The sequence below is a fragment of the Tachypleus tridentatus genome, chromosome 11, assembly GCF_004210375.1.
Source record: "Tachypleus tridentatus isolate NWPU-2018 chromosome 11, ASM421037v1, whole genome shotgun sequence".
NCBI classification, from domain to species: domain Eukaryota; kingdom Metazoa; phylum Arthropoda; class Merostomata; order Xiphosura; family Limulidae; genus Tachypleus; species Tachypleus tridentatus.
In genome coordinates, this window is record NC_134835.1 from 10,256,249 (window position 1) to 10,280,143 (window position 23,895).

Sequence of the window (23,895 nt, forward strand, 5' to 3'; positions counted from 1 at the left end):
GTCGAAAAATATGTGCATGGAACCACGTGAGCTAGTCAGCGGTTTCACTGGCTTTACTAGAAAAACAAAGAACTGTATTGTCCAACCTTGTTTCAAACGGATGAGTCAAATTGTAGTTAGCATGATATGTGATGCAAGAAAACATTAACTTCTTTTATTTTACGAGTTATTTTTGCTCTATAGATGGCGAATCCTAGTTAAGCGAAACGGCTCCAAGCTCTTAATGTAATATTTCTCTTATATTACTTTGCATAACAAATAACGAATAAATACTTCGTAATTGTAGAAATGTTGAAATACTTGTGGATTACTCTAAGTTTCAGTTGTCCTTTAAAGATATCTGTAATTCAGAACGAGAAGATAGTAAGACCATAATTCGGTTTTGCACGAGAGTTATTAGTTTTACTTATTTCATGATTATATTTGTTCTTCTAAGTCGATGATTATTTCGTGAAATCGGTGTTTTAAGTTTTTTGTTGAGAAGTAATACAGAGTTTCTAAGGGATACAAATACCACATAAGCTCATGTCGAATCTAACATATTTTACGTATTTTGCATGGACCGTAAAAAGTCATTGTTTACGTTACACTTAAGGAAGCATATACTGTCATGTGTAACGATAGTGGTTCATAATAGAGATCGCATAATAAAACGTTCGGGTCAAAATCACCTAAAACAATAAAGATTGCTTTCAAACTATACTTTGGAACCTTTACTATTGGCTTATGAGGCTGTATACAAATATAAATGCACATGAAAGTGCGCATATTAAACTTACAATGAAAAGAGAATCCATTCGAAATGGGCCTTTCGTAATTGTTATTATTATCTTGTCAGATTACAACAAAAACAGCTTGGTATATTGCACTAAAACCTGTCGTTAAATAATAATTAATGTACTGTGAAGATCGTAGTTGTATTGAAAAGTCCCTTTGTTTCTTTTATATTTTACATAAGATAAAAAAAAAACATCGCAATTATAATCTAAACAATGTTATTACCCCTTAATGGCAGCTTTTCTACAAACGTCTGGTGGTTCTTAAAAACTTAAGTAAAGAGTGAAACAGGAATTACCAGCCAATCATAAATGAGCATTAAACAACTGTATGTACATTCTCAATGCTTTGTACAGTCTAGAGTCGGTGCCTATTAAATTTTATCACACACATTTGTAGAATAATTACTTTAAAAGACACGATTGTTTATTTAAGCAAAGTTTTATACATGCATTTTGCATTTGAAAATACCGTTTTTGTTGATTTTCTTTTCACTGAACGTGTTTAGTGGCGGTTGTATTATACACAGAAACTATATTCTCCAATAAATTTCCAAGATAATCCCCAGATAAGACCTAATATTTTACACCTCAAAGTCATGCGATCAACTGGTCGTTGCTATAGTAAATCATTATGAACAGTATTAACAAGGTAAGGTTTTTATAGTTACAATGTATGAAGTTAGCTAGCATACCAAGTCATTTTCTATCTATAATTGAATATAAAAAGCCAGCAAACAAGATAAATAAAAAATTGGGAATTTCAAAAACCTGCAACTAAGGGTCATAAAAAGATAGAGTAATAAGTGTAGAGATAATGTTAGAAATTGGGTTTCGATACCCGCGGTGGACAGAGCACAGGCAGCCCATTTTGTACGTATCTCCAGCTTTGTGTCCTACATTTTTTGCTCATACATGTTAGCAGGTTTTAACAATATATAGTCGCATTAACTGTAATAATTAGAAACTATCGACATCAAAATGTGAACACCAATAGTAAAGGGCTAGTAATTAATGTGTCGGGTTGTGTATCAAAGGGTCCAGCGTTCGGAATTTAATGGCGTTATTTGGTTTGTTTGTTTGTTTGTTTTGAATTTCGCGCAAAGCTACTCGAGGGCTATCTGCGCTTGCCGTCCCTAATTTAGCAGTGTAAGACTAGAGGGAAGACAGCTAGTTATCAACACCCACCGCCGTCTCTTGAGCTACTATTTTACCAACGAATAGTGGGATTGACTGTGACATTATAACACCCCCAAGGCTGAAAGAGCGGGCATGTTTGGCGCGACTGGGATTCGATCCCGCGACCTTCGGATTACGAGTCAAACGCCACGTTATTTGGTTCAAAGATTCGGACATGCTCTTGCAGTGGCGGGTACGGTTAACTAGCAGCCCAATCTCTGATAAGATGTTCGAATGAAGTGATGATGACTGTTCCTGAGACAAATAGGTCTCTGTTCTTATCGTTCAGCTCACTAGTGTACAACGTGTCAGTCAGGTTGGAAATTCTAAAATCATTGCAAACAGCAAAATAATTTGTTTGTTTTGAACTTGACGCAAAGTTACACTTGGACTACGTACGCTAGTTGTCCCTAAGTTGGCAGTGAAAGACTAGAGAGTAGGCAGCTTGTCAACACTACCCACCACCAACTCTTGGGCTACTCTGTTACCAACAAACAGTGGGAATGATCATTATATTGTAATGGCCCAACGGCCATAAGAGTGAGCATGTTTGGTCTGGCGGGGATTCGGACCCGCGACCCTCACATTACGAGTCGAGCGCACTGACCACCTGGCCAGACTAGGCCCACATATCGATATCTGTTTAAGATATGTCGAATATTCTCTTGATGAGGAAAAAAACAAAAACTCGATAGTCAGGCAAGAAATAATTTTGTTGAAAGAGATGAATATAAACTGAATTGTTATTTGAGTGCTACTTTAGTATGAATTTTGTCTCTGATTCATAGGTCGAATACGAGCTCTCATTTTATTATGCGGCGTAATAATTTTGAATGGCTTGAAAGTAAATTAATGATAATTTACATTTAGAATTTAAATATATGTCGATATGTATCCAATTTTTTGATATTTGCCAGCAAGACTGACACACACAGTTTTGTTTTTTGATACAAATATACATTAATACAGAAACAATAACACAACTTACAATAATGATTATTACAAACAATGATTTACACACAAAAGTTTTACAAACTTATTAAAAAATATCGAGTTTTCTTTGTGGTCTGGAACTTCTATAATGTCTTACAGAGGGTTCAAGATCAGTGATATAGATATAATTCGCTTAACAGGAAGCTAACTACCTTTTACTGTTTTTTCTTTGCTGATCACACGCTCAGTTTTCCATCGATGAAGTTATGTAATATTATGATAAAAAATATTACTTTCCTTCGTAAACCTTGTGAAGTTAAATGGTTCGTAATGTTCGAAATCTGTAAATGTTCCTGGTCGAATATATGAAGTTCTGAATGAACAATGTTTATTTCAAGGTTTATAGTATACTAAATGTAGCAAACCAACAATATATACTGCCTCTTGCGTTAGTTACCTTTTATAAGCGTTAGGCGAGATCCCAGAAAATACAACTTTAACAACAATACAGACGATACATCAATGTCTAAATACAAACTTCACATGAACATACATCAATATTAAAACATATACATGATTGCAAATCTGTCACTCTCTAAGTTATATAAAACAATTGTAACATAAATAAATTTCAATTTTTTCAGGTGTTTTTCAATTGTCGCATGGTAACGTGTGAAATGTAGACTATCTTCGGAGAGTAGAATTGATATTTATGGCCCTTTAAAAGTAATGCAGTATTCAATCACGTTTTTTTAAAACTACAACTGAGATAATTTTATGTCAATGAGCTTCATGTTCTATTATTAATGAATCTTATTATAAACCACAGTTTTCTTCCTCTCATTTCATAAAGGTTGTAAAGTCCAATTTCCTCCTATCAATTTGTAATTATCCAATAAGGGTTAGATGCTAAGTAATATTTCTACTCATATTTTAATTACCTTTTAAAGGCGCATAACTGGTACTTTATGTTTCTCAGCCCGTTAAATCAAACTATAAAGATATCCGTTTCTCTACCAGGAAGTTCATTTATTATGTTATCATTGCATGGTCTTACACTGACAGACCTATTTCTCGTATTGTTAAAGTATATGGTTTGTGTTATTTATTCAATCAAAGATTAACTTTGGATTGCACAAAGGGGTCTTTTAAAGACAATAAACAAAATAGAAAATGAAACTTTCCACTATGTAGGCACTAAATAGCCTTCATTAACTCCATATAAAGAGTTCCCAAGTGCTCGTCACGTTTTCGTTACACGTATCAAAGGAAGTAATAGTAAGCTAGTTTGGCATGGAACGGACCGTATCCATGCAGTCTGGTGAACTTCATTAGATCACGTGACACAAATACATGGGAGACCCCTCGCGTAGAACCTTTTTAATTTAATTTTTTTCTGAGTAAAGATAAGAAGAACTTGTAATTGAAAAATACCAAGCATTTCAGATCGCAAGTGCATAAGGCTGTGCTGTCTGTTCTTATTATTAAAGTTCATAAGTTCACTAAATATACGATCCCTCACTTTTTCAGCTGATCTTTCTGGTTATTACGAAGTTTAAAATATTCCTGAATTTTATTATCCACCAATCATATCTTTTCATATAAAGACAACATGTTAACATACCTAAACATTTTTATCGTTTTCATATTTTTCTGGCTCCACAATAGCGCACCCTCCCTTCTTTCTCAGTTTACAACAATACTTAGTTTGGTTTAAGATTAAGTTGTATCTCGTGTTCTGCCATAAAAATCTTCAATGACCAAACATTGAAAATGATAAAAAATTAGCTAACTCTAAATAGCTCTTGTATATAAAAATCATACACGGACAAACTATTTAAATTTCTAGCTAATTACTTCTATGCAATTAATTATAAAACAACCAATGTTAGAGTTATTCTTCAATAAACAAGACAAAGTTTTTAGTTTCATTAGAATTTCTTTACTTTTTTTTTAATTTCGTGCAAAGCTACGCGAAGGCTATCTGCGCTAACCGTCCCTAATTTAGCAGTATAAGACTAGAGGAAAGGCAGCTAGTCATGACCACCCACCGCCAACTCTTGGGCTACTCTTTTACCAACGAATAGTGGGCTGAAAGGGCGATCATGTTTGGTGCGATGGGGATTCGAACCCGAGACTCTCGGATTACGATTGGAATGCCATAACCCACCTGGCCATGCCGGGCCACTTTCTTTACTAAATGTAACCTGAAATTTCTGCTTGAGGTTTGAAAAATAGAAAATGAATGGGCAAGAAATATTTGTTTAAATGATATGTTTAATTGATTGGAATTAAACACAAAGCTACAAAACGTGCTATCTGTGCTATGCCCCCATGGGTATCGAAACCCGGTTTCTAGTGGTATGAGTTCACAGACATACCCGCTATTCCACTGGGGGACAGTACGTTTAAAATAAAGTAATTCTGACACAGGCGTTTGACAAACCTTATTGTAAAAAGTAAAAGAAAAAAGAACGTGTGTTCGAATGAGTAACTTACACAAACAATGACGAACGTTGTAATAAAATTATAATGAAATGGAACGTTCAAATAATAGCAGTCATTGAATGTAAAAATATCTGTACACGTAACGTATTGATGGACTAATATAAACATGTAATTATAAAATTAGATTAAATCTATTATTATAGATATAATAATAATGAACATTCTATAGAAGTCAGTGATGTCGAGAAACCCACTTGTTGAGAAATTTATATCCAAAAACGGCTCGTTTGGGTTGAGAAAATATTTTACATAGAAGAGCGAACAACGTTTCGACCTTCTTCGGTCATCGTCAGGTTCACAAAGAAAGAGGTAACTGACCGGAAGCTGACCACATGTTTGAAAGGGGTTGTGTAACTGTGTGTCGAAATGTAGAGGGCGGTATTAGATGTTTGAATATATAATTTTATTTATTTTATTATATTAATATAGGTATAAAGGCGTTCCTTTATATTGGTTTATTTTGGGTTTAAGTTGTTGTATAAGTAAGGCTTCTTTAATTTTGCATTTGTTTATGTTTGTTTCTTTATTTAGTATTTGAGTGTTTTCTATGGTTATGTTGTGTTTATTTGACTTGCAGTGTTCGAAAACGTGTGAAGGTGACTTTTTATGTTCTTTGAATCTGGTTTCCATTTTTCTACTTGTTTCTCCAATATAGAAGTCGTGGCAGTTATCACATTGTATTTTATAAGTAATGTTGGTGTGGCGTTTGTCAATGTAGTTTTTACATAGTATAGACCTCAGTTTTGTGCCTGGTTTTTGAATAAATTTAGTATTAACTGGAATGTCATATTTTGTTACTAATTTTGCCAAATGTTGGTTATTTGTTTGCTGATGTCAGGAATATATGGTATACAGCAGTATATGGTTTCGTGGTTTTTTGATTCGTGAGCTGTATTTACTTTAGTTGGTTGATTTTGCTTTTTGTCTAGGTGTGTGCGTATAATGTTTTCTACGGTTTGTGGAGGAAACTTATTGATGTTGATGAAGTATTGTTTTATTTTGTCTAATTCATCGTTAATTTTATCTGGTGAGCATAGTTTTATGGCTGTGTTTATTTGGTTTCTTAGTATGTTGAGTTTTTGTTTTGTTTCATGTGCTGAGTCCCAAGGAATGTATAGTCCAGTATGGGTGATTTTTCGGTGGATTTCTGTTTTGAATTGTGTGTCAGTTCTTGTAATTTTGAGGTTAAGAAATGATATTTGATTGCTTTCTTCCTGTTCACATGTGAAGTTAATGTTGGGATGTATAGAGTTAATGTGATTGAAAAAATTAAGTATGTGTTCTGTAGATTTGAATCCCGAAACCGTGTCATCTGCATATCTGTACCAGTATAGTGGTGGATGTAATGCTGTGTTAATTGCTTGTGTTTCAACTTGTGTCATAAAAATATTGGCTAGAACTGGTGATACTGGGTTGCCCATGCTTAGGCCATTTGTTTGTATATAGTTTTGGTTGTTGAACATGAAGTTTGTCTTTATCGTGGTGAATTCTATGAGGGTTGCTAACTGGTTACTGAGAATTTCTATAGTTGGGTTAGGGTCTCGGATATAGAGTTCTAAGGCTATCTTGCAGGCTTCCGTGGTTAAAACTTCTGTAAAGAGGGATATAACATCGAAACTGGCCATTAAGGCTTTATGATTAAGTTGATTTAGATTAGACTTGAAATTAAAAGAGTCTTTGATGAATGAGCTGGCTGATGTTACATATTTGGAGAATGCCCATGCTGTGTATTTACCAAGATTGTAATTAAACGATTCATATGTGGACATTATTGGTCGCAATGGACAATCTGGTTTATGAGGTTTGGGGATGCCGTATATTTGCGGTGTGCGTGAATCGGTTTTACGTAGGTAGGAATAAAGTGTTTGTGAAATTGTGTTGGCATTTTTCATTTGTAATAGTAATTTGTTCAGTTGCGTCTCGTGTGTCTTTGTTGGATTTGTGTGTATTGGTTTAAATTTGTTCGTGTCTGATAGGATGTTATTAATTTTTTGGATGTATTCATTCGTGTTCATTATGACTATAGCGTTACCTTTATCTGCTTTTAGAATTTTTATGTTTTTGTCTTGTTTTAAGTTTTTAATGGAATTAATGTCTCTTTTTGTAAGGTTGTTTTTTAGTTTTCTGTTTTGTGAAATTATGTTGATGGTTTTGGGAGAAAATTCTTTGAAAAAATCGTTTAAGATGTTGTTTTTTGGTGTTTCTGGAGAATATAAATTTGTAATTTTACCGGGGAAGTTTGGATGTTGGATGTCAATAAAATCATCTAAGTTGCCTTCTTCCTGTTGGTTTTGTTTGGTTGTTTCCTTGTTTTTCTTCTCTGTAGAAAGTATCACTTTATTCCTACCTACGTAAAACCGACTCATGCACACCGCAAATATACGGCATCCCCAAACCTCATAAACCAGATTGTCCATTGCGACCAATAATGTCCACATATGAATCGTTTAATTACAATCTTGGTAAATACACAGCATGGGCATTCTCCAAATATGTAACATCAGCCAGCTCATTCATCAAAGACTCTTTTAATTTCAAGTCTAATCTAAATCAACTTAATCATAAAGCCTTAATGGCCAGTTTCGATGTTATATCCCTCTTTACAGAAGTTTTAACCACGGAAGCCTGCAAGATAGCCTTAGAACTCTATATCCGAGACCCTAACCCAACTATAGAAATTCTCAGTAACCAGTTAGCAACCCTCATAGAATTCACCACGATAAAGACAAACTTCATGTTCAACAACCAAAACTATATACAAACAAATGGCCTAAGCATGGGCAACCCAGTATCACCAGTTCTAGCCAATATTTTTATGACACAAGTTGAAACACAAGCAGTTAACACAGCATTACATCCACCACTATAATGGTACAGAAATGCGGATGACACGGTTGCGGATTCAAATCTACAGAACACATACTTAATTTTTCAATCACATTAACTCTATACATCCCAACATTAACTTCACATGTGAACAGGAAGAAAGCAATCAAATATCATTTCTTAACCTCAAAATTACAAGAACTGACACACAATTCAAAACAGAAATCCACCGAAAAATCACCCATACTGGACTATACATTCCTTGGGACTCAGCACATGAAACAAAACAAAAACTCAACATACTAAGAAACCAAATAAACACAGCCATAAAACTATGCTCACCAGATAAAATTAACGATGAATTAGACAAAATAAAACAATACTTCATCAACATCAATAAGTTTCCTCCACAAACCGTAGAAAACATTATACGCACACACCTAGACAAAAGCAAAATCAACCAACTAAAGTAAATACAGCTCACGAATCAAAAAAACCACGAAACCATATACTGCTGTATACCATATATTCCTGACATCAGCAAACAAATAACCAACATTTGGCAAAAATTAGTAACAAAATATGACATTCCAGTTAATACCAAATTTATTCAAAAACCAGGCACAAAACTGAGGTCTATACTATGTAAAACTACACTGACAAACACCACACCAACATTATTTATAAAATACAATGTGATAACTGCCACGACTTCTATATTGAGAAACAAGTAGAAAAATGGAAACCAGATTCAAAGAACATAAAAAGTCACCTTCACACGTTTTCGAACACTGCAAGTCAAATAAACACAACATAACCATAGAAAACACTCAAATACTAAATAAAGAAACAAACATAAACAAACGCAAAATTAATGAAGCCTTACTTATACAACAACTTAAACCCAAAATAAACCAATATAAAGGAACGCCTTTATACCTATATTAATATAATAAAATAAATAAAATTATATATTCAAACATCTAATACCGCCCTCTACATTTCGACACACAGTTACACAACCCCTTTCAAACATGTGGTCAGCTTCCGGTCAGTTACCTCTTTCTTTGTGAACCTGACGATGACCGAAGAAGGTCGAAACGTTGTTCGTTCTTCTATGTAAAATATTTTCTCAACCCAAACGAGCCGTTTTTGCATATAAAATTCTATAGAAGTGTATTTATATCATTAAATAATTCGTTTAACTTTGAAGAAACCAAATTAGAAAATAGAAATATATAAAAATAAAGTACTGATGGACATTCTGTAAAAGTGTAGTCACATGATAAAAATGTGTTTTTATATAAACAGCACATTAACAGGTGTTTATAGAGTAATAAACTGTTTGATACACCATTTTATATATAAAGTTTTTAATAAATATGAATTTGCTTTTTCAGTCATTAAAGTTTACCAACCCAAGTTAACCCTCGGTTTTACCTGTTTAATACAGTCATACTAGTATTTCTGAATATTTACCTTTTAACATTAAAAATGTATTTTGTTCTGTTTCGTTATTTGTAGACTGATCATAAACTCAAAAACCACCACACATATAAACTGTCTACTTTTTTTTTTTTGCTTCTCGAGTTGTCCCCCGCTAGTACAGCGGTATGTCTCCGGATTTATAACGCTAAAATAAGGGGTTCGATTCCCCCTCCGTGGGCTGAGCAGATAGCCGGTGTGGCTTTGCTATAAGAAAAACGAATAAATCTTCTCGAGTTTAAATGTTTTGGAATTTAGAACTTTATTCAGCTGATATCGACCCCCCAGTGGCTCAGCGGTATATCTGTGGACTTACAACGCTCAAAACCAGGTTTTGACACCCGTGGTGGGCAGAGCACAGGTAGCCCATTGTGTAGCTTTGTGCTTAATTCAAAACAACAACAGCTTACATCGTGTCTTATAGGTGTATATATTCATGATATTAATAACAGTTTTTAAGTTAAAAATATAAGATAAAAACTGCTTTGTAGTTTTCTGTTTCAATCATAATTTGTTGCTTAATATAAAGCTACATAGTGGCCTATCTGTGTTCTGCTCATTGCGAATACGGAAACCCGATTTGTAGCGTTACATGCACTAAAGTTTTCTATCGAGCCATCAGGGCTTTCTACAGTTTGGTGAGGGACTTTATTGTCGTATTTGTTTGTTTGTTTTGAATTTCGCGCAAAGCTACTCGAGGGCTATTTGCGCTAGCCGTCCCTAATTTAACAGTGTAAGACTAGAGGGAAGGCAGTTAGTCATCACCACTCACCGCCAACTCTTGGGCTACTCTTTTACCAACGAATAGTGGGATTACCCGTCACTTATAACGCCCCCACGGATGAAAGGGCGAGCATGTTTGGTGCGACCGGGATTCGAACCACGACCCTCGGATCACGAGTCGAACGCTTTAACACGCTTAGCCATGCCAGGCCTTTATTGTCGTATCAAAATAGCTTAGTTCGTGGAAAAATTCATGCCTGAAAATAATTTCATGAAAAAAAACAACAGCAAACTAGACAAGCCGAGTTTTACTTTAAAATAACCATAAAGAAAAACAAAACGTGTTTAATGAATTAATTACTATTCTGTTCCGGGAAGTGAAAATGTGCCTGAAATTTGAATTAGATTTCCACACATATATCTGGACACAACGGTGCCCATTAAAAATGTTATTAAAATATTAGAAAAGGAACATGGTTTTAACGCTTTGGAAAAGAATGTTGCTGTTCATTTGTTTTATAAAAATAGAATTTTAACGTTCTTGTAAAGAATTTCAACGAAATCATATTTATTTAGCATCCTGAACCAGAACTAACAATTTAGTACCAAACTAATAACATATTACAGCCTCCATTTTGAAATGTTAACACTTTTTTGTAACAATTATATCTAACTTTATTCCCAGACCTTCAAACAAGTATAGATGTTCAGTGAACTTAGAAAATTCACATGATTAATTCAACGGGTTTAGACTTAATAAAGACGCGTTTGTTTCCATGAGTTGAGTTTTTAAAATTACGCCCGGTTCTACTATATGATACGAAGCAACTGTCTCAAAAGAATTATAAATAAACTGCTCTTATCATTGCAAATGGTTCGATTTTTTTTTTTAATTTCGCGCAAAGCTACTGGAGGGCTATCTGCGCTAGCCGTCTCTAATTTAGCAGTGTAAGACTAGAGGGAAGGCAGCTAGTCATCACCACCCACCGCCAAATCTTAAGATATTTCTTAACACCGAATAGTGGGATTTACTGTGACATTATAGCGCCCCCCGGCTGAAAGGGCGAGCGTGTTTGATGTGACGGGGATTCGAACCTGTGACCCTAGGATTACGAGTTAAGCGCACTAACCACTTGGTCATATTGGACCCAGGTAGTTTGTTACTGTGCTATCGTTGGGCCAAATCATTCTTGAAATGTATAGTAATGCCCTTGTTTCAAAAATATATTCAATATTTGGAAGCGTTAATAACCGCAATAAGGCATTTGAAATTACTGGACACATTTGGTAGACATGTTGACAGTAACACCGTGTTACAGATATATAACGACCCCCCCCCCAGTGGCTCAGCGGTATGTCTGCGGACTTACAACGCTACAATCCGGGTTTCGATACCCGTGGTAGGCAGAGCACAGATAGCCCATTGTGTCGCTTTGTGCTTAATTCAAAACAACAACAGATATATAATCGTTTCTATCAAGAATTATGTTTCATATTTATAAAAATGATAAACAATTACACCAATGTTTGTAATTACATAAAACAACTAAACTTTCATTTATATTTACGTATTAATTTAAAATACCTAATTTGCGTATATTTATATATATATATATATATACATACATTGCATTATACAGAACGCTGAGAACAGAAAACAAATCTAAAGGATTTCAAACTGGGTATTTTTAAGATTTATTTATTAACAGGAACTTACCTTGACACAACAGAATTACTGTTATCACTGTTAATACACAAACTATAACACAACAATACGACATGTCATGTACTTTATCAGATGTTCTTCTGTCTTGTACAACGAGTGACTGCAAAATGGGAAACCGTTTCCGTGGTAACTGGGTAAGTAAATCTGCAGCAGCGCCCTCGTCTGTTAACTATTGTTAAGTTTAAGCTATCTCGTAAGAATATATAATATGAATTGTTTATTTATTTTTAAAACTGGATTTTTTTGTATTATTCCATTCAGAACAACAGGAGTAGAACAGATGTCCTAAGAACGTTTTTACGAAGGTAATTAACTGAACAACCAGAACATTCTACTATTAACAAGTAAGAACATAAGAATAATAGAGCTATGTTCATTATTGTGTTAGTTTTTGGTTTGATCTTTGTAGTTAGCTTACTTTATTTGTAAATTTGTACTGACTAGTAGGTTCAGCCCTTGTATATATCAGACACATTGCTTCATATATTTTGCAACTTGGTTTACGCACTAACTGACATTTAGTAAACTTTTGTCGTATCAGTGATTGAAGATGATATATCGTGACTCTTTGATAAAGAGTATCACTTGTCAGTATACAACACTTTTCTATCGCCCAGCGTGGCCAGGTGGTTAAGGCGCTTGACTCGTCATCTGAGGGTCGCGGGTTCGAATTCCCGTCGTACCAAATATGTTCGCCATTTCAGCCGTGGGGACATTGTAATGCGACAGTCAATTCCACTATTTCTTTGGTAAAAATGTAGCCCAAGAGTGGGAGGTGATGACTAGCTGCCTTCCTTCCCTCTAGTCTTATACAACTAAATTAGGGAAGGCTAGCGCAGATAGTGCTCGTGCAGATTTGCGCGAAATTCAAAAAACAAACAATACGTCTATCTTGTTGACCTATCTTTATAAGTAAAGTGAAAGCTGTAAAATAAAGCGAATTTGATGAAGAATTGGTGAACTGAGTATAAGAAGATATTTACTGCAAAAACTATTATATCAACCCTTAACGAATGTATTTATATACTTTCTTCTTGAAGTAGAACACATTATTTATTTGGTCATATACTTTTCTATTCAAAATGTACGTGACTGAAGTAAGGTCGCCATAGGTTGCTTAGAGAAAATATCAATGAAATTCAGATACTAAGAAGAAACGTAAATATATGTGATGAACATTTATTTTTAGATGGTTAGACACCACGTAAAACTAGATCTATGTATGATCTAAGTTTACTTTTCGATATTTGCTCTGGAAATAGGAAGTTTTGTTTACAAGGATAAGACGTGCAATTACGAAACACTAATTCATGTTATTTCTGTGCCAACTGTCATTAGCCTCTGAAGGTTCGGACGAGTCTGTGGCACGTGGAGTGTGAAAGTATTTGTCGAACAGCATCTGAATGGCTAACACCACACTTGATAGGTTAATCAATAGAAGCTGTCTCAGAGTTTCGACACAGAACAACATTGCGTTGAGACTTTCAACTTCTATCAAATACAGGATGTTCAGAAAGTCGCTGTGCAGTTTTGAAAGCAGCGATAACAGCATTCATTCAGTCTATTTCAAGTCAGCAACTGATAGCGGTGTTTAGAAACAAAATAAAAAGGATCCAGGCCTGTATTGATGCCAACGGGGGTCACTTTCAACATTGTTTATAATTGTCATTCATGTTTTTAATATAAAATACAAGAGGTAAATATGAATGACAATTATAAACAATGTTGAAAGTGACCCCCGTTGACACCCCTAGTCTTACCCACAGCACCACTATAGCGTTCTCTAAATGCGCTATTATACAGGGTGTTATTATGATATGTAACGAAACATAAAGATGTCAATTTCTGTTCTCACACTTATATAGTAAAATTAACATATCTAGTTATAATACAGTATTTCTTTTGAGTTATTCATTGGTTCTATACGTGTATGAACTGATACCAAACATATTGTTTTAAATTGTTTTCACGTAACAATGTATATTAATTTATATTAAACAATTCATTGAAACAATAAAAGAGATAATAAATCACTCAGGTACTTAGGGTAAATGAAGAAATAAAACAGATATTTAAAATGAATGTGACATCGTCATAACAAAATAGAACCGCTAATATTAAAAGGCGTATAAATATATGTCTGAAGTTTGAGGGTTACAACTTAAATATTATTGTGTAACAAGCTTGCGTTGTTTATGAATTCAGTAAATAAAACTATTGTATCTATTGAATTAAAGGCCTGTTTTCTTCTTTTACTTTCAGTTGGCATCATATTGTGTAAACCTGCTCACATGTGAAGAGATATTGACCAAAACACAATAAGTATGACCTCGTTTTATGAAGTAACAATGGACTTACATTAGCACGTTTCTTGACTCTGTGTTTCTTGTTTGAGCCTGACTAAAAATAATATATTGAAATAATGACAAGGAGTTACTTATATTTTATTCATTTCGTGTTGATAATGATGTGTTTAGACTTGAGCAAATACCTGACATAATTTTACAGCGATAACCCGTGAGTTGGGAAGTTATATGGTAACATAAATTTAGCAATATAAACCTTGAATACAGAGACGTTTAATTTGAAAATAAACAAACGAATTGCTGATGGAAACATGATAACTTGTTTTAGAGTTTTATTCTTATGGTCTCTCATTAACTTATGTTTTGTGAATTATACTATTGCGAATTAAAAATGAACAAAAAGGAAAATGACATCTTGAATGTTTAAAAAAAGGAAGATGTGTTGAATGTTTAGAATAAAAGTAAGATGTCGTGTTGAATGTTTAGAATAAAAGTAAGATGACGTGTTGAATGTTTAGAACAAAAGTAAAATGTTGTGTTGAATGTTTAGAATAAAAGTAAGATGTCGTGTTGAATGTTTAGAATAAAAGTAAGATGACGTGTTGAATGTTTAGAATAAAAGTAAGATGTCGTGTTGAATGTTTAAAATAAAAGTAAGATGTCGTGTTGAATGTTTAGAATAAAGGATTATGTTGTGCTGAATGTTTAGAACAAAAGTAAAATGTTGTGTTGAATGTTTAGAATAAAAGTAAGATGACGTGTTGAATGTTTAGAATAAAAGTAAGATGACGTGTTGAATGTTTAGAATAAAAGTAAGATGTCGTGTTGAATGTTTAAAATAAAAGTAAGATGTCGTGTTGAATGTTTAGAATAAAGGATTATGTTGTGCTGAATGTTTAGAACAAAAGTAAAATGTTGTGTTGAATGTTTAGAATAAAAGTAAGATGTCGTGTTGAATGTTTAGAATAAAAGTAAGATGACGTGTTGAATGTTTAGAATAAAAGTAAGATGACGTGTTGAATGTTTAGAATAAAAGTAAGATGTCGTGTTGAATGTTTAAAATAAAAGTAAGATGTCGTGTTGAATGTTTAGAATAAAGGATTATGTTGTGTTGAATGTTTAGAACAAAAGTAAGATGCCGTGTTGAATGTTTAGAATAAAGGATTATGTTGTGTTGAATGTTTAGAACAAAAGTAAGATGTCGTGTTGAATGTTTAGAATAAAGGATTATGTTGTGTTGAATGTTTAGAACAAATGTAAGATGTTGTGTTGAATGTTTAGAATAAAAGTAAGATGTCATCTTAAATGTTTAGAATAAAAGTAAGATGTCGTGTTGAATGTTTGGAACAAAAGTAAGATGTTGTGTTGAATGTTTAGAATAAAAGTAAGATGACGTGTTGAATGTTTAGAATAAAAGTAAGATGTTGTGTTGAATGTTTAGAATAAAAGTAAGATGTTGTGTTGAATGTTTAGAATAAAGGATTCTGTTGTGTTGAATGTTTAGAACAAATGTAAGATGTTGTGTTGAATGTTTAGAATAAAGGATTCTGTTGTGTTGAATGTTTAGAACAAATGTAAGATGTTGTGTTGAATGTTTAGAATAAAAGTCAGATGACGTGTTGAATGTTTAGAATAAAAGTAAGATGTCGTGTTGAATGTTTAGAATAAAGGATTATGTTGTGTTGAATGTTTAGAATAAAGGATTATGTTGTGTTGAATGTTTAGAATAAAAGTAAGATGACGTGTTGAATGTTTAGAAGAAAAGTAAGATGTCGTGTTGAATGTTTAGAATAAAGGATTATGTTGTGTTGAATGTTTAGAACAAAAGTAAGATGTTGTGTTGAATGTTTAGAATAAAAGCAAGATGACGTGTTGAATGTTTAGAATAAAAGTAAGATGTTGTGTTAAATGTTTAGAACAAAAGTAAAATGTTGTGTTGAATGTTTAGAATAAAAGTAAGATGTCGTGTTGAATGTTTAGAATAAAAGTAAGATGTTGTGTTAAATGTTTAAAATAAAAGTAAGATGTCGTGTTGAATGTTTAAAATAAAGGATTATGTTGTGTTGAATGTTTAGAACAAAAGTAAGATGTCGTGTTGAATGTTTAAAATAAAGGATTATGTTGTGTTGAATGTTTAGAACAAAAGTAAGATGTCGTGTTGAATGTTTAAAACAAAAGTAAGATGTTGTGTTGAATGTTTAGAATAGAGGATTATGTTGTGTTGAATGTTTAGAATAAAAGTAAGATGACGTGTTGAATGTTTAGAATAAAAGTAAGATGTTGTGTTAAATGTTTAGAATAAAAGTAAGATGACGTGTTGAATGTTTAGAATAAAAGTAAGATGACGTGTTGAATGTTTAGAATAAAAGTAAGATGACGTGTTAAATGTTTAGAATAAAAGTAAGATGTCGTGTTGAATGTTAAGAATAAAAATAAGATTTTGCAGTGTGAATAATGGTTATTATGTTTATACATAGAGAATGAATTTTTATGTAACCACCTGAACCATTACTTCAACTAATTTCTTTAAAAATATGGTATGAAACTTCGGCCACTGTCTATTCGTCGCTTTATATAAAAAATATGTGTAACAAAAGTTATTGCCAGTAATTTCATACTAAAATGATTTCTACGAAAACGTATTGTTAGAACCTTAATTTAGATCAACACAGTAGAAGATAGCTGAAGGTTTTATACAATTACTGAAGATTGTTATGTCAGGAAACCTACCCCTGTAAAAGGTGATCGTGCCGAGTGATAAATTATCCTTATAAGATTGTAATGACAGTGACAAAACATAATACTCGCACCTCAGGGGCAGCGGATCATGTCTGTAGACTCACACTGTTAGAAATTGGGTTTTGATACCCGTGGTACGCAGAGCAGTCCACTGTGTAATTTTGTGTTTAATTCCAAAAAATCAATTAATGAAACAAAAATAATAATAACATGAAATATGACCCTGATTTGTCTAATGAAAACTACAAATGTATAACTGAACTGTTTGTATGTATTTTTTTAATTTCGCGTAAAGCTACTCGAGGGCTATCTGCGCTAGCCGTCCCTAATTTAGCAGTGTAAGATTAGAAGGAAGGCAGCTAGTCATCACAACTCACCGCCAACTCTTGGGCTACTCTTTTACCAACGGATAGTGGGATTGACCGTCACATTATAAAGCCCCCTCGGCTGAAAGGGCGAGCATGTTTGGTGCGACCGGGATTCGAACCCGCGACGCTCGGATTACGAGTCAAACGCCTTAACACACTTGGCCATGCCGGGCCAATATAACTGAACTAATAAGATAGTGGTTTTCTAAAGAAAATGCTAAAGATACCAAAGCTACAACAGAAGTTGATGATTGAAATACATCTGGGTAAGGTATTAAATAAATAAATAAAGTATATTAAACAGACTCTTCTTTAAATGTTAGGGACCTGGAATTCCACCCCCAACCCCCCAATTTTTTTAGATCTTAGGAGTTCGAAGCTGAAAAGCTGGATTCAAATCCATGGACTGTCACAAAATATTAGCCGCACTTTATTTGGAGGATGCGTTATAAGAGTGACAGTAAGTCCAACAGCATGGATGTCAGGTAGTACTGTGGTACTGGCTGACTGTCTTCTCTTTAGTCAGTTGTTCAAAGCTAGGGACTGCGTCAAGTATTCTTACAGCTTTGCAGTGAATACGAGATACAAATACAATTGTACTGTGATCATTCAAATAAAAAAAAATGTTGCAGGTGACATATCTATCTATCTATATATATTATGTGACAATAAAAGTAACATTTCATGGGGTACTAACGCTGGCACGTTAACCTGCGTTTACTTTTGTCCACGCAATATTTTCAGCACTTTGGTATGGATCATGCTCTTATAGGAATAAAGGTGTTTAATTCTGGATTCTTTATAAACGGGTGTTATGTGTTTATATGATGACCTAGAAATCCTTTGACAGAAAGAAAAGAGCAATAATACAGCATTATTTTGCATGTTGTAGTAAGAATAAGGTACTTTGTTGTACACCTGGCATATAGAATAACCTTGTGAAATCTGCTTCTAACTGCCTGCAAACTAGTAAATGCGTAGCAGCTGCGAACATCTGATTTGGTCTTGGTGTAGGTACCTTGCGGCTATGGTCATTCTGGATCGACAAATACCAGCCTTCTGCCTGTATTATTGATAATGGCCTGCCGTATTCGGGTGTGGGAAGCGACATCACATTCTGCTGTCAATATTTTGAAACTAATTGAAGCTAATTTACTGAAACGTTCTGTGGTTTTTTCCGATAAGTCCCCACACGAGTCTAGCGATGTATGGCGTGAAAACTTCGGCAAACTTTAAATTCTGTAACTGATAGAACTTCTATAAAAGATAGAGAGAAGTAAAATTACGTAAGCCAGCCGTAATTAGCAGAGGATGGACGACCAATCATTGGAGATTTGGTCACATGACCAATAATCTGTTGCCTGATTTGTAAAACAATAAATCGAGTGCATCATTTGGCATTGTTTTAGAATCATAAACCTTGCGTGTATTAAATATAACATCCGACTGTGCACATACCATATAGATATTTAGCTTGAGTGGAATTTTGTGTTAGTAAAATCGATTCTATGACATCCATACGGTAAACCTGGTATATGATAGTCTAATTTAAATGCAGATCTAGGTTATTCTATAAATCCCCCAATTTCCTCCTTCTCGTGTTAAGTTGGTTTAAATTCTGTGTTACCATCTAACTGCGTGTAATTTTAACTTTGTGATTTAGAACTCTCATCAACTTTCAAAGAGTCAAGTATCTAATTTCCGAAAAAAACGTTTTGGGAACATAAATCTAGATAGTTGATATAGATACTGCATTTAGTTACTTTTTATCCTTGTGAATAATGGTGAAATTTTTTGTTTATATCCTTTAAGACAGCCTGTAAAAACGCATGCTAATGTCTTGACAACGTAACGTTGTTCGTGGCAGTAATAAATAATTATTAGTGTTAAATATAGCAAAATACACAGTAGAATTTGAAGCAACTCCTAGTAAGCTTCTTTAAGTTTAAAATATATTTTTTAGAAGCATCTTGTTACTTTAAAATTTCTTAAGTAGAAAACTAGAAGGAAACTAGAATAGACGCTTTTCATCACAAGATGGAAAGGAACGATATATACTAAGCTGAGAAAATTACACCGGAACTTTTTTCAAACGTAAAAGCTAAGTTATAACAATAGAATACGATCAGATAATTTGTCTTCTATACATAAGTTAGAAGAAGGCTAAACATTTCCTAAATATAACTTTTTAAGCCTCGTAAGTGAACAATACACTTCAATACTTTGATTTTTCTGTTATATTGTTCCATTAAACTAGTGAATAATACACGTTTCTATGGTCTAACGAGAAGAACGTAATGTTATAGAATGAACTTTGACTAACAGAAGATGAACCTAAGTGTAACCGTCACCCATCTGTGATTCAGTGGAAACTATTTTCAAAAGGTTAAAGCCAAAGCCGCTATAAAATATGTGACTTTGTGCTACTTTTGCATTATTTGAATGTTACGTATTATTTATTAAAAAATGTTGAACTGTATATTCCAGCTGAAGTTTCGTATATCAGATTAGTTAAAGTTAATTAGCCTGTTTTATGTGGGGTCAAAAAATAAAATAAAAGCAAGAGAGAGGGGGGAATTTTTGCCTCAGACTGAAGCACAGGGTTTTTACCGAAAGTTACGTCATGTTTGCGACTTTCACATGATTTATGTGTGTGTCAACTCTTACAAAGGAATCACATTAGTTCGTGTTACTAGTTTTTGCGTCTGAAGAGTCGAAGACGAATAAGACATTTTTTCGCAAAGCGTGAAAAATCTCGAGCCATATCAAAACAAGTGTTAGATTTCCACTGTATTTTGGGTAACAAATTAATTATTTTGATACAGTTAACGGTTTCGTCAAGCTGGTAAGTTCCACGACTTGTCTTGTTTTTTTCCTCCAGATCCAGTATCAAAATACACGTTCCTAATGTACCTCTCGCAAGATCAAAACATGTCTAGTTTATCTATTTCAGTGTCGCTTATTTAACTCAAGTAGGTTGTGGTTACAGAAAAACAAATTAATTAAATTATTTATAGCTGTTTTTTTTTTAATGAGAAATATTAAACAGGATGGCTATGAACCTTACATCAGTTATCATCCCAAAACATATCTCGTGTTTGCGTCAGATTACTTCTAACAATTATTAAACATGGATAAACAAAACATTTATGTTTAATCAGTCATGTCGAAGATCCATGAATCTATAATAAAGCTGAAATGCTAGTGTACTACTGTTACATCTCTTATGTTTCCTCTAAGCCAGAACTACCAGCATGTTATGTTTGTGTTTTAATTCCGTGTGAGGTAAACTTTTAATGAGTCACGAAATTTGGTTGGAAACTATTTCCGGTTAATTAGTAACTGAAGTCACACAGTATTAGTGTATTGAAATACAATAAATAATTTGTTGTTTTCTTTGTAGTGAATGACAATGACACGTGTTGAGGTAAATGGATAAAATAAAATAATATATTTAACCTTCACAGCATCTCATTCTAATTTTCTATAACATTCAGTGTAAAAGAAGTGTTTCCTGGTCATGTAACGTGTCGTGGCACGTGCAAGATAGATGGAAGTAAAGTTCCTACTAGTCTTCTGAGTCTCCGAAAAAAGAAAATAATAACAAAGGTCAAACCACATATTATATATTATAGTTTAAGAAAGAAAAATAAACATTACATAAAACATAATACCACATGGTTAGCCACTTGTTTCCTATACACAGCTGATTGTTTGTACATGAGTGATATCATATGTAGTCAGTTTGTTCACCCTCAACGTTCATAAAGTTTCATTTACCACTAATATGCTACACAGTTCTATATATCAAACATATCATATCATACAGGATTAAAGTTAAGGCCTTAATATTTTCTTAACGTCAAAGATTGAAAGGACCTAGTGTTATATCTTTAAAAGCAGTACTTATAGTGTTATATGATTAAAGACTGCTTTTAGTGTTGTATATTTTAATATTAAATAGTCCAGTGATAAATTTTCAAACTCATAATACTAACATTTGTAGTTAAACTCTCCTGTGAGATAACTACATTGTTTATAGATAATACCTAGCGTCATGACTTCACAGAGTAATTCTATTGTTATGGGTCTGTGAATATTTTTCTGATGGTACAGGTTTACAGGCTGGTTTATAGGGTTTCTGTATATTGATTAGCATCACCCATGATTATATTTTCTTATAATTTCTTTGAACTATACAATGACACGATAAACGATGTATAATAGATTAAAAGTATGATTACAATTTAAGAGAAAAAAACATTATTAGGGCGTACATCAGTGAAATCAAAGTAGTATAAATGAGTAGAATAAATATTTTCGGTTCTTATTTTTAAAGAACTGAAATTAGAGCAAAACGATATAATGAGTGATAAATTTACAAATAATATTTATTTAATTTTTATTCGTTTTCATACTTAGCAGAAATTTCAATCTCTTTTATCTTGGTAAAGTTACAGGTTGCGAGTGACTTACGAACAACAAGGCCAGGTGGTTAAGGTACTCGACTCGTAATGTGAGGGTCGCGGGTTCGAATCCCTGTCGCACTAAACATGCTCTCCCTTTCAACCGTGAGTGCGTTATAATGTGACGGTTAATCCCACTATTCGTTGGTAAAAGAGTAGTCCAAGAGTTGGCGGGTGGGTGGTGATGACTAGCTGCCTTCCCTCTAGTCTTACACTGCTAAATTAGGAACGGTTAACTCTTGTGTAGCTGTAGTCAAAATTCAAAACAAAAAAACAAACGAAAGTATATGTTACGAACATAGCTTTATTATTACCCCTTATTCTGACATGTCTTGTTTCGTTTTAATTGGAAAAATAAAAGTCCAACAACATCAGGTTCTGTGGAAAACGTCTGTTTACGTGAATAGACAAATGTAATTATAATCAGGCATGGCCACTTCTATTTTGATAAATGACAATAGTAGTACTGAAAGTCCGAAAATATTATTTAGGTACATAACGCTGAAAAGTAGTTTCATCGGTATTCCTGTAAAGTGGGATTGTCTATAGTATAGACTCTATACATTGACAAATCACCGTCGTAATCCCATGAGGATTACGGAGTTAGCAAAAGGCCGCTGAAGACCTATTTGAATCCTTTTCTGTTAAACGGTATAAACCCGTTTCGGCAACTACGAAATACAAAACTTCTATTAGTGTTTTTTGACCACCAAAAGAACTTTATCTTTTATGCGATATCAGGAGGTAGTTCTATATAATTGTTCTATATAATTCTTCGAGTTTCACTCAAAGTTTAAATAATTTTCTCTAAGTTTTGTACATACTTCTATTTGTATTTATTCACAATGATGTAATGTCTAAACACTATTTTGCATATTATATGGGTATATTAAAAACTAGATATGAAGTGTTTTTTTTAATTTTGGGCAAACCTACTTGAGGGCTATCTGCGCTAGCCGTCCCTAATTTAGCACTGTAAGACTAGAGGGAAATATAGCCAGTCGTCACCAACCATCGCCAACTCTTGGACTTCTCTTTTACCAACCAATAGTGGGATTGACCGTCACATAATAACGCCCCCACGGCTGAAAGAGCGAACATGTTTAGTGTGATGGGGATTCGAACCCACGACCCTCAGATTACCACTAACATATGATGACATTAGCTTTCCTTTAAAGATAAAATTAAAAGTCCTTTTTCATATAGATTTAAATTATATCTAAGAAGTGTATTTTAGCGTTTCAAAAAACTTCAGAAAAAACTTAAGAGAATAGGTAAACAAAGCTAGTATGAACTAGTAGAGAACCCATTTATGTCTTTTCTAACTTATTACAGTGCTTTTGTTTATATACGTTCATATAATGGTTTCGAAAAATAATGTCAAATTGTTCAACAAGGAATTTTGAACTTCGTAATGGTTCTTTGGACTTTAATTTTGTTTGTTTGTTTGTTTTGGAATTTCGCACAAAGCTACTCGAGGGCTATCTGTGCTAGCCGTCCCTAATTTAGCAGTGTAAGACTAGAGGGAAGGCAGCTAGTCATCACCACCCACCGCCAACTCTTGGACTACTCTTTTACCAACGAATAATGGGATTGACCGTCACATCATAACGCCCCCACAGCTGGGAGGGCGAGCTTGTTTAGCGCGACGCGGATGCGAACTTGGACTTTAATAAACGTCACATAATGTAGCAAGCACATAAGTCCAATGATAAAATAAACTGATAATAGCATTCGAGCAAAATGAAAATCAGTCTTAAACACGTATAGTTTACATCGTAAGTCCATGTAACCTATTAAATAATTTATTCAGACCTTATTTCAATGTTTCATTTTGAAAGTGGCTTAGTGTGAAGATTT

The 23,895-nt window shown here is 33.6% G+C and overlaps 1 protein-coding gene across 1 annotated transcript in view; it reads right to left on the reverse strand.

Moving 5' to 3' along the window:
- The window catches only part of LOC143231426 (uncharacterized), a 72,074-nt gene extending 59,826 nt beyond the window's left edge, over positions 1 to 12,248 (reverse strand). The window contains exon 1 of the mRNA XM_076465967.1: positions 12,148 to 12,248. Coding sequence (XP_076322082.1) covers positions 12,148 to 12,211 — 64 coding nt within the window. The 5' untranslated portion in view covers positions 12,212 to 12,248. The remainder of the gene's footprint in view (positions 1 to 12,147) is intronic.
- Between the last annotated feature and the right edge of the window lie 11,647 nt (positions 12,249 to 23,895).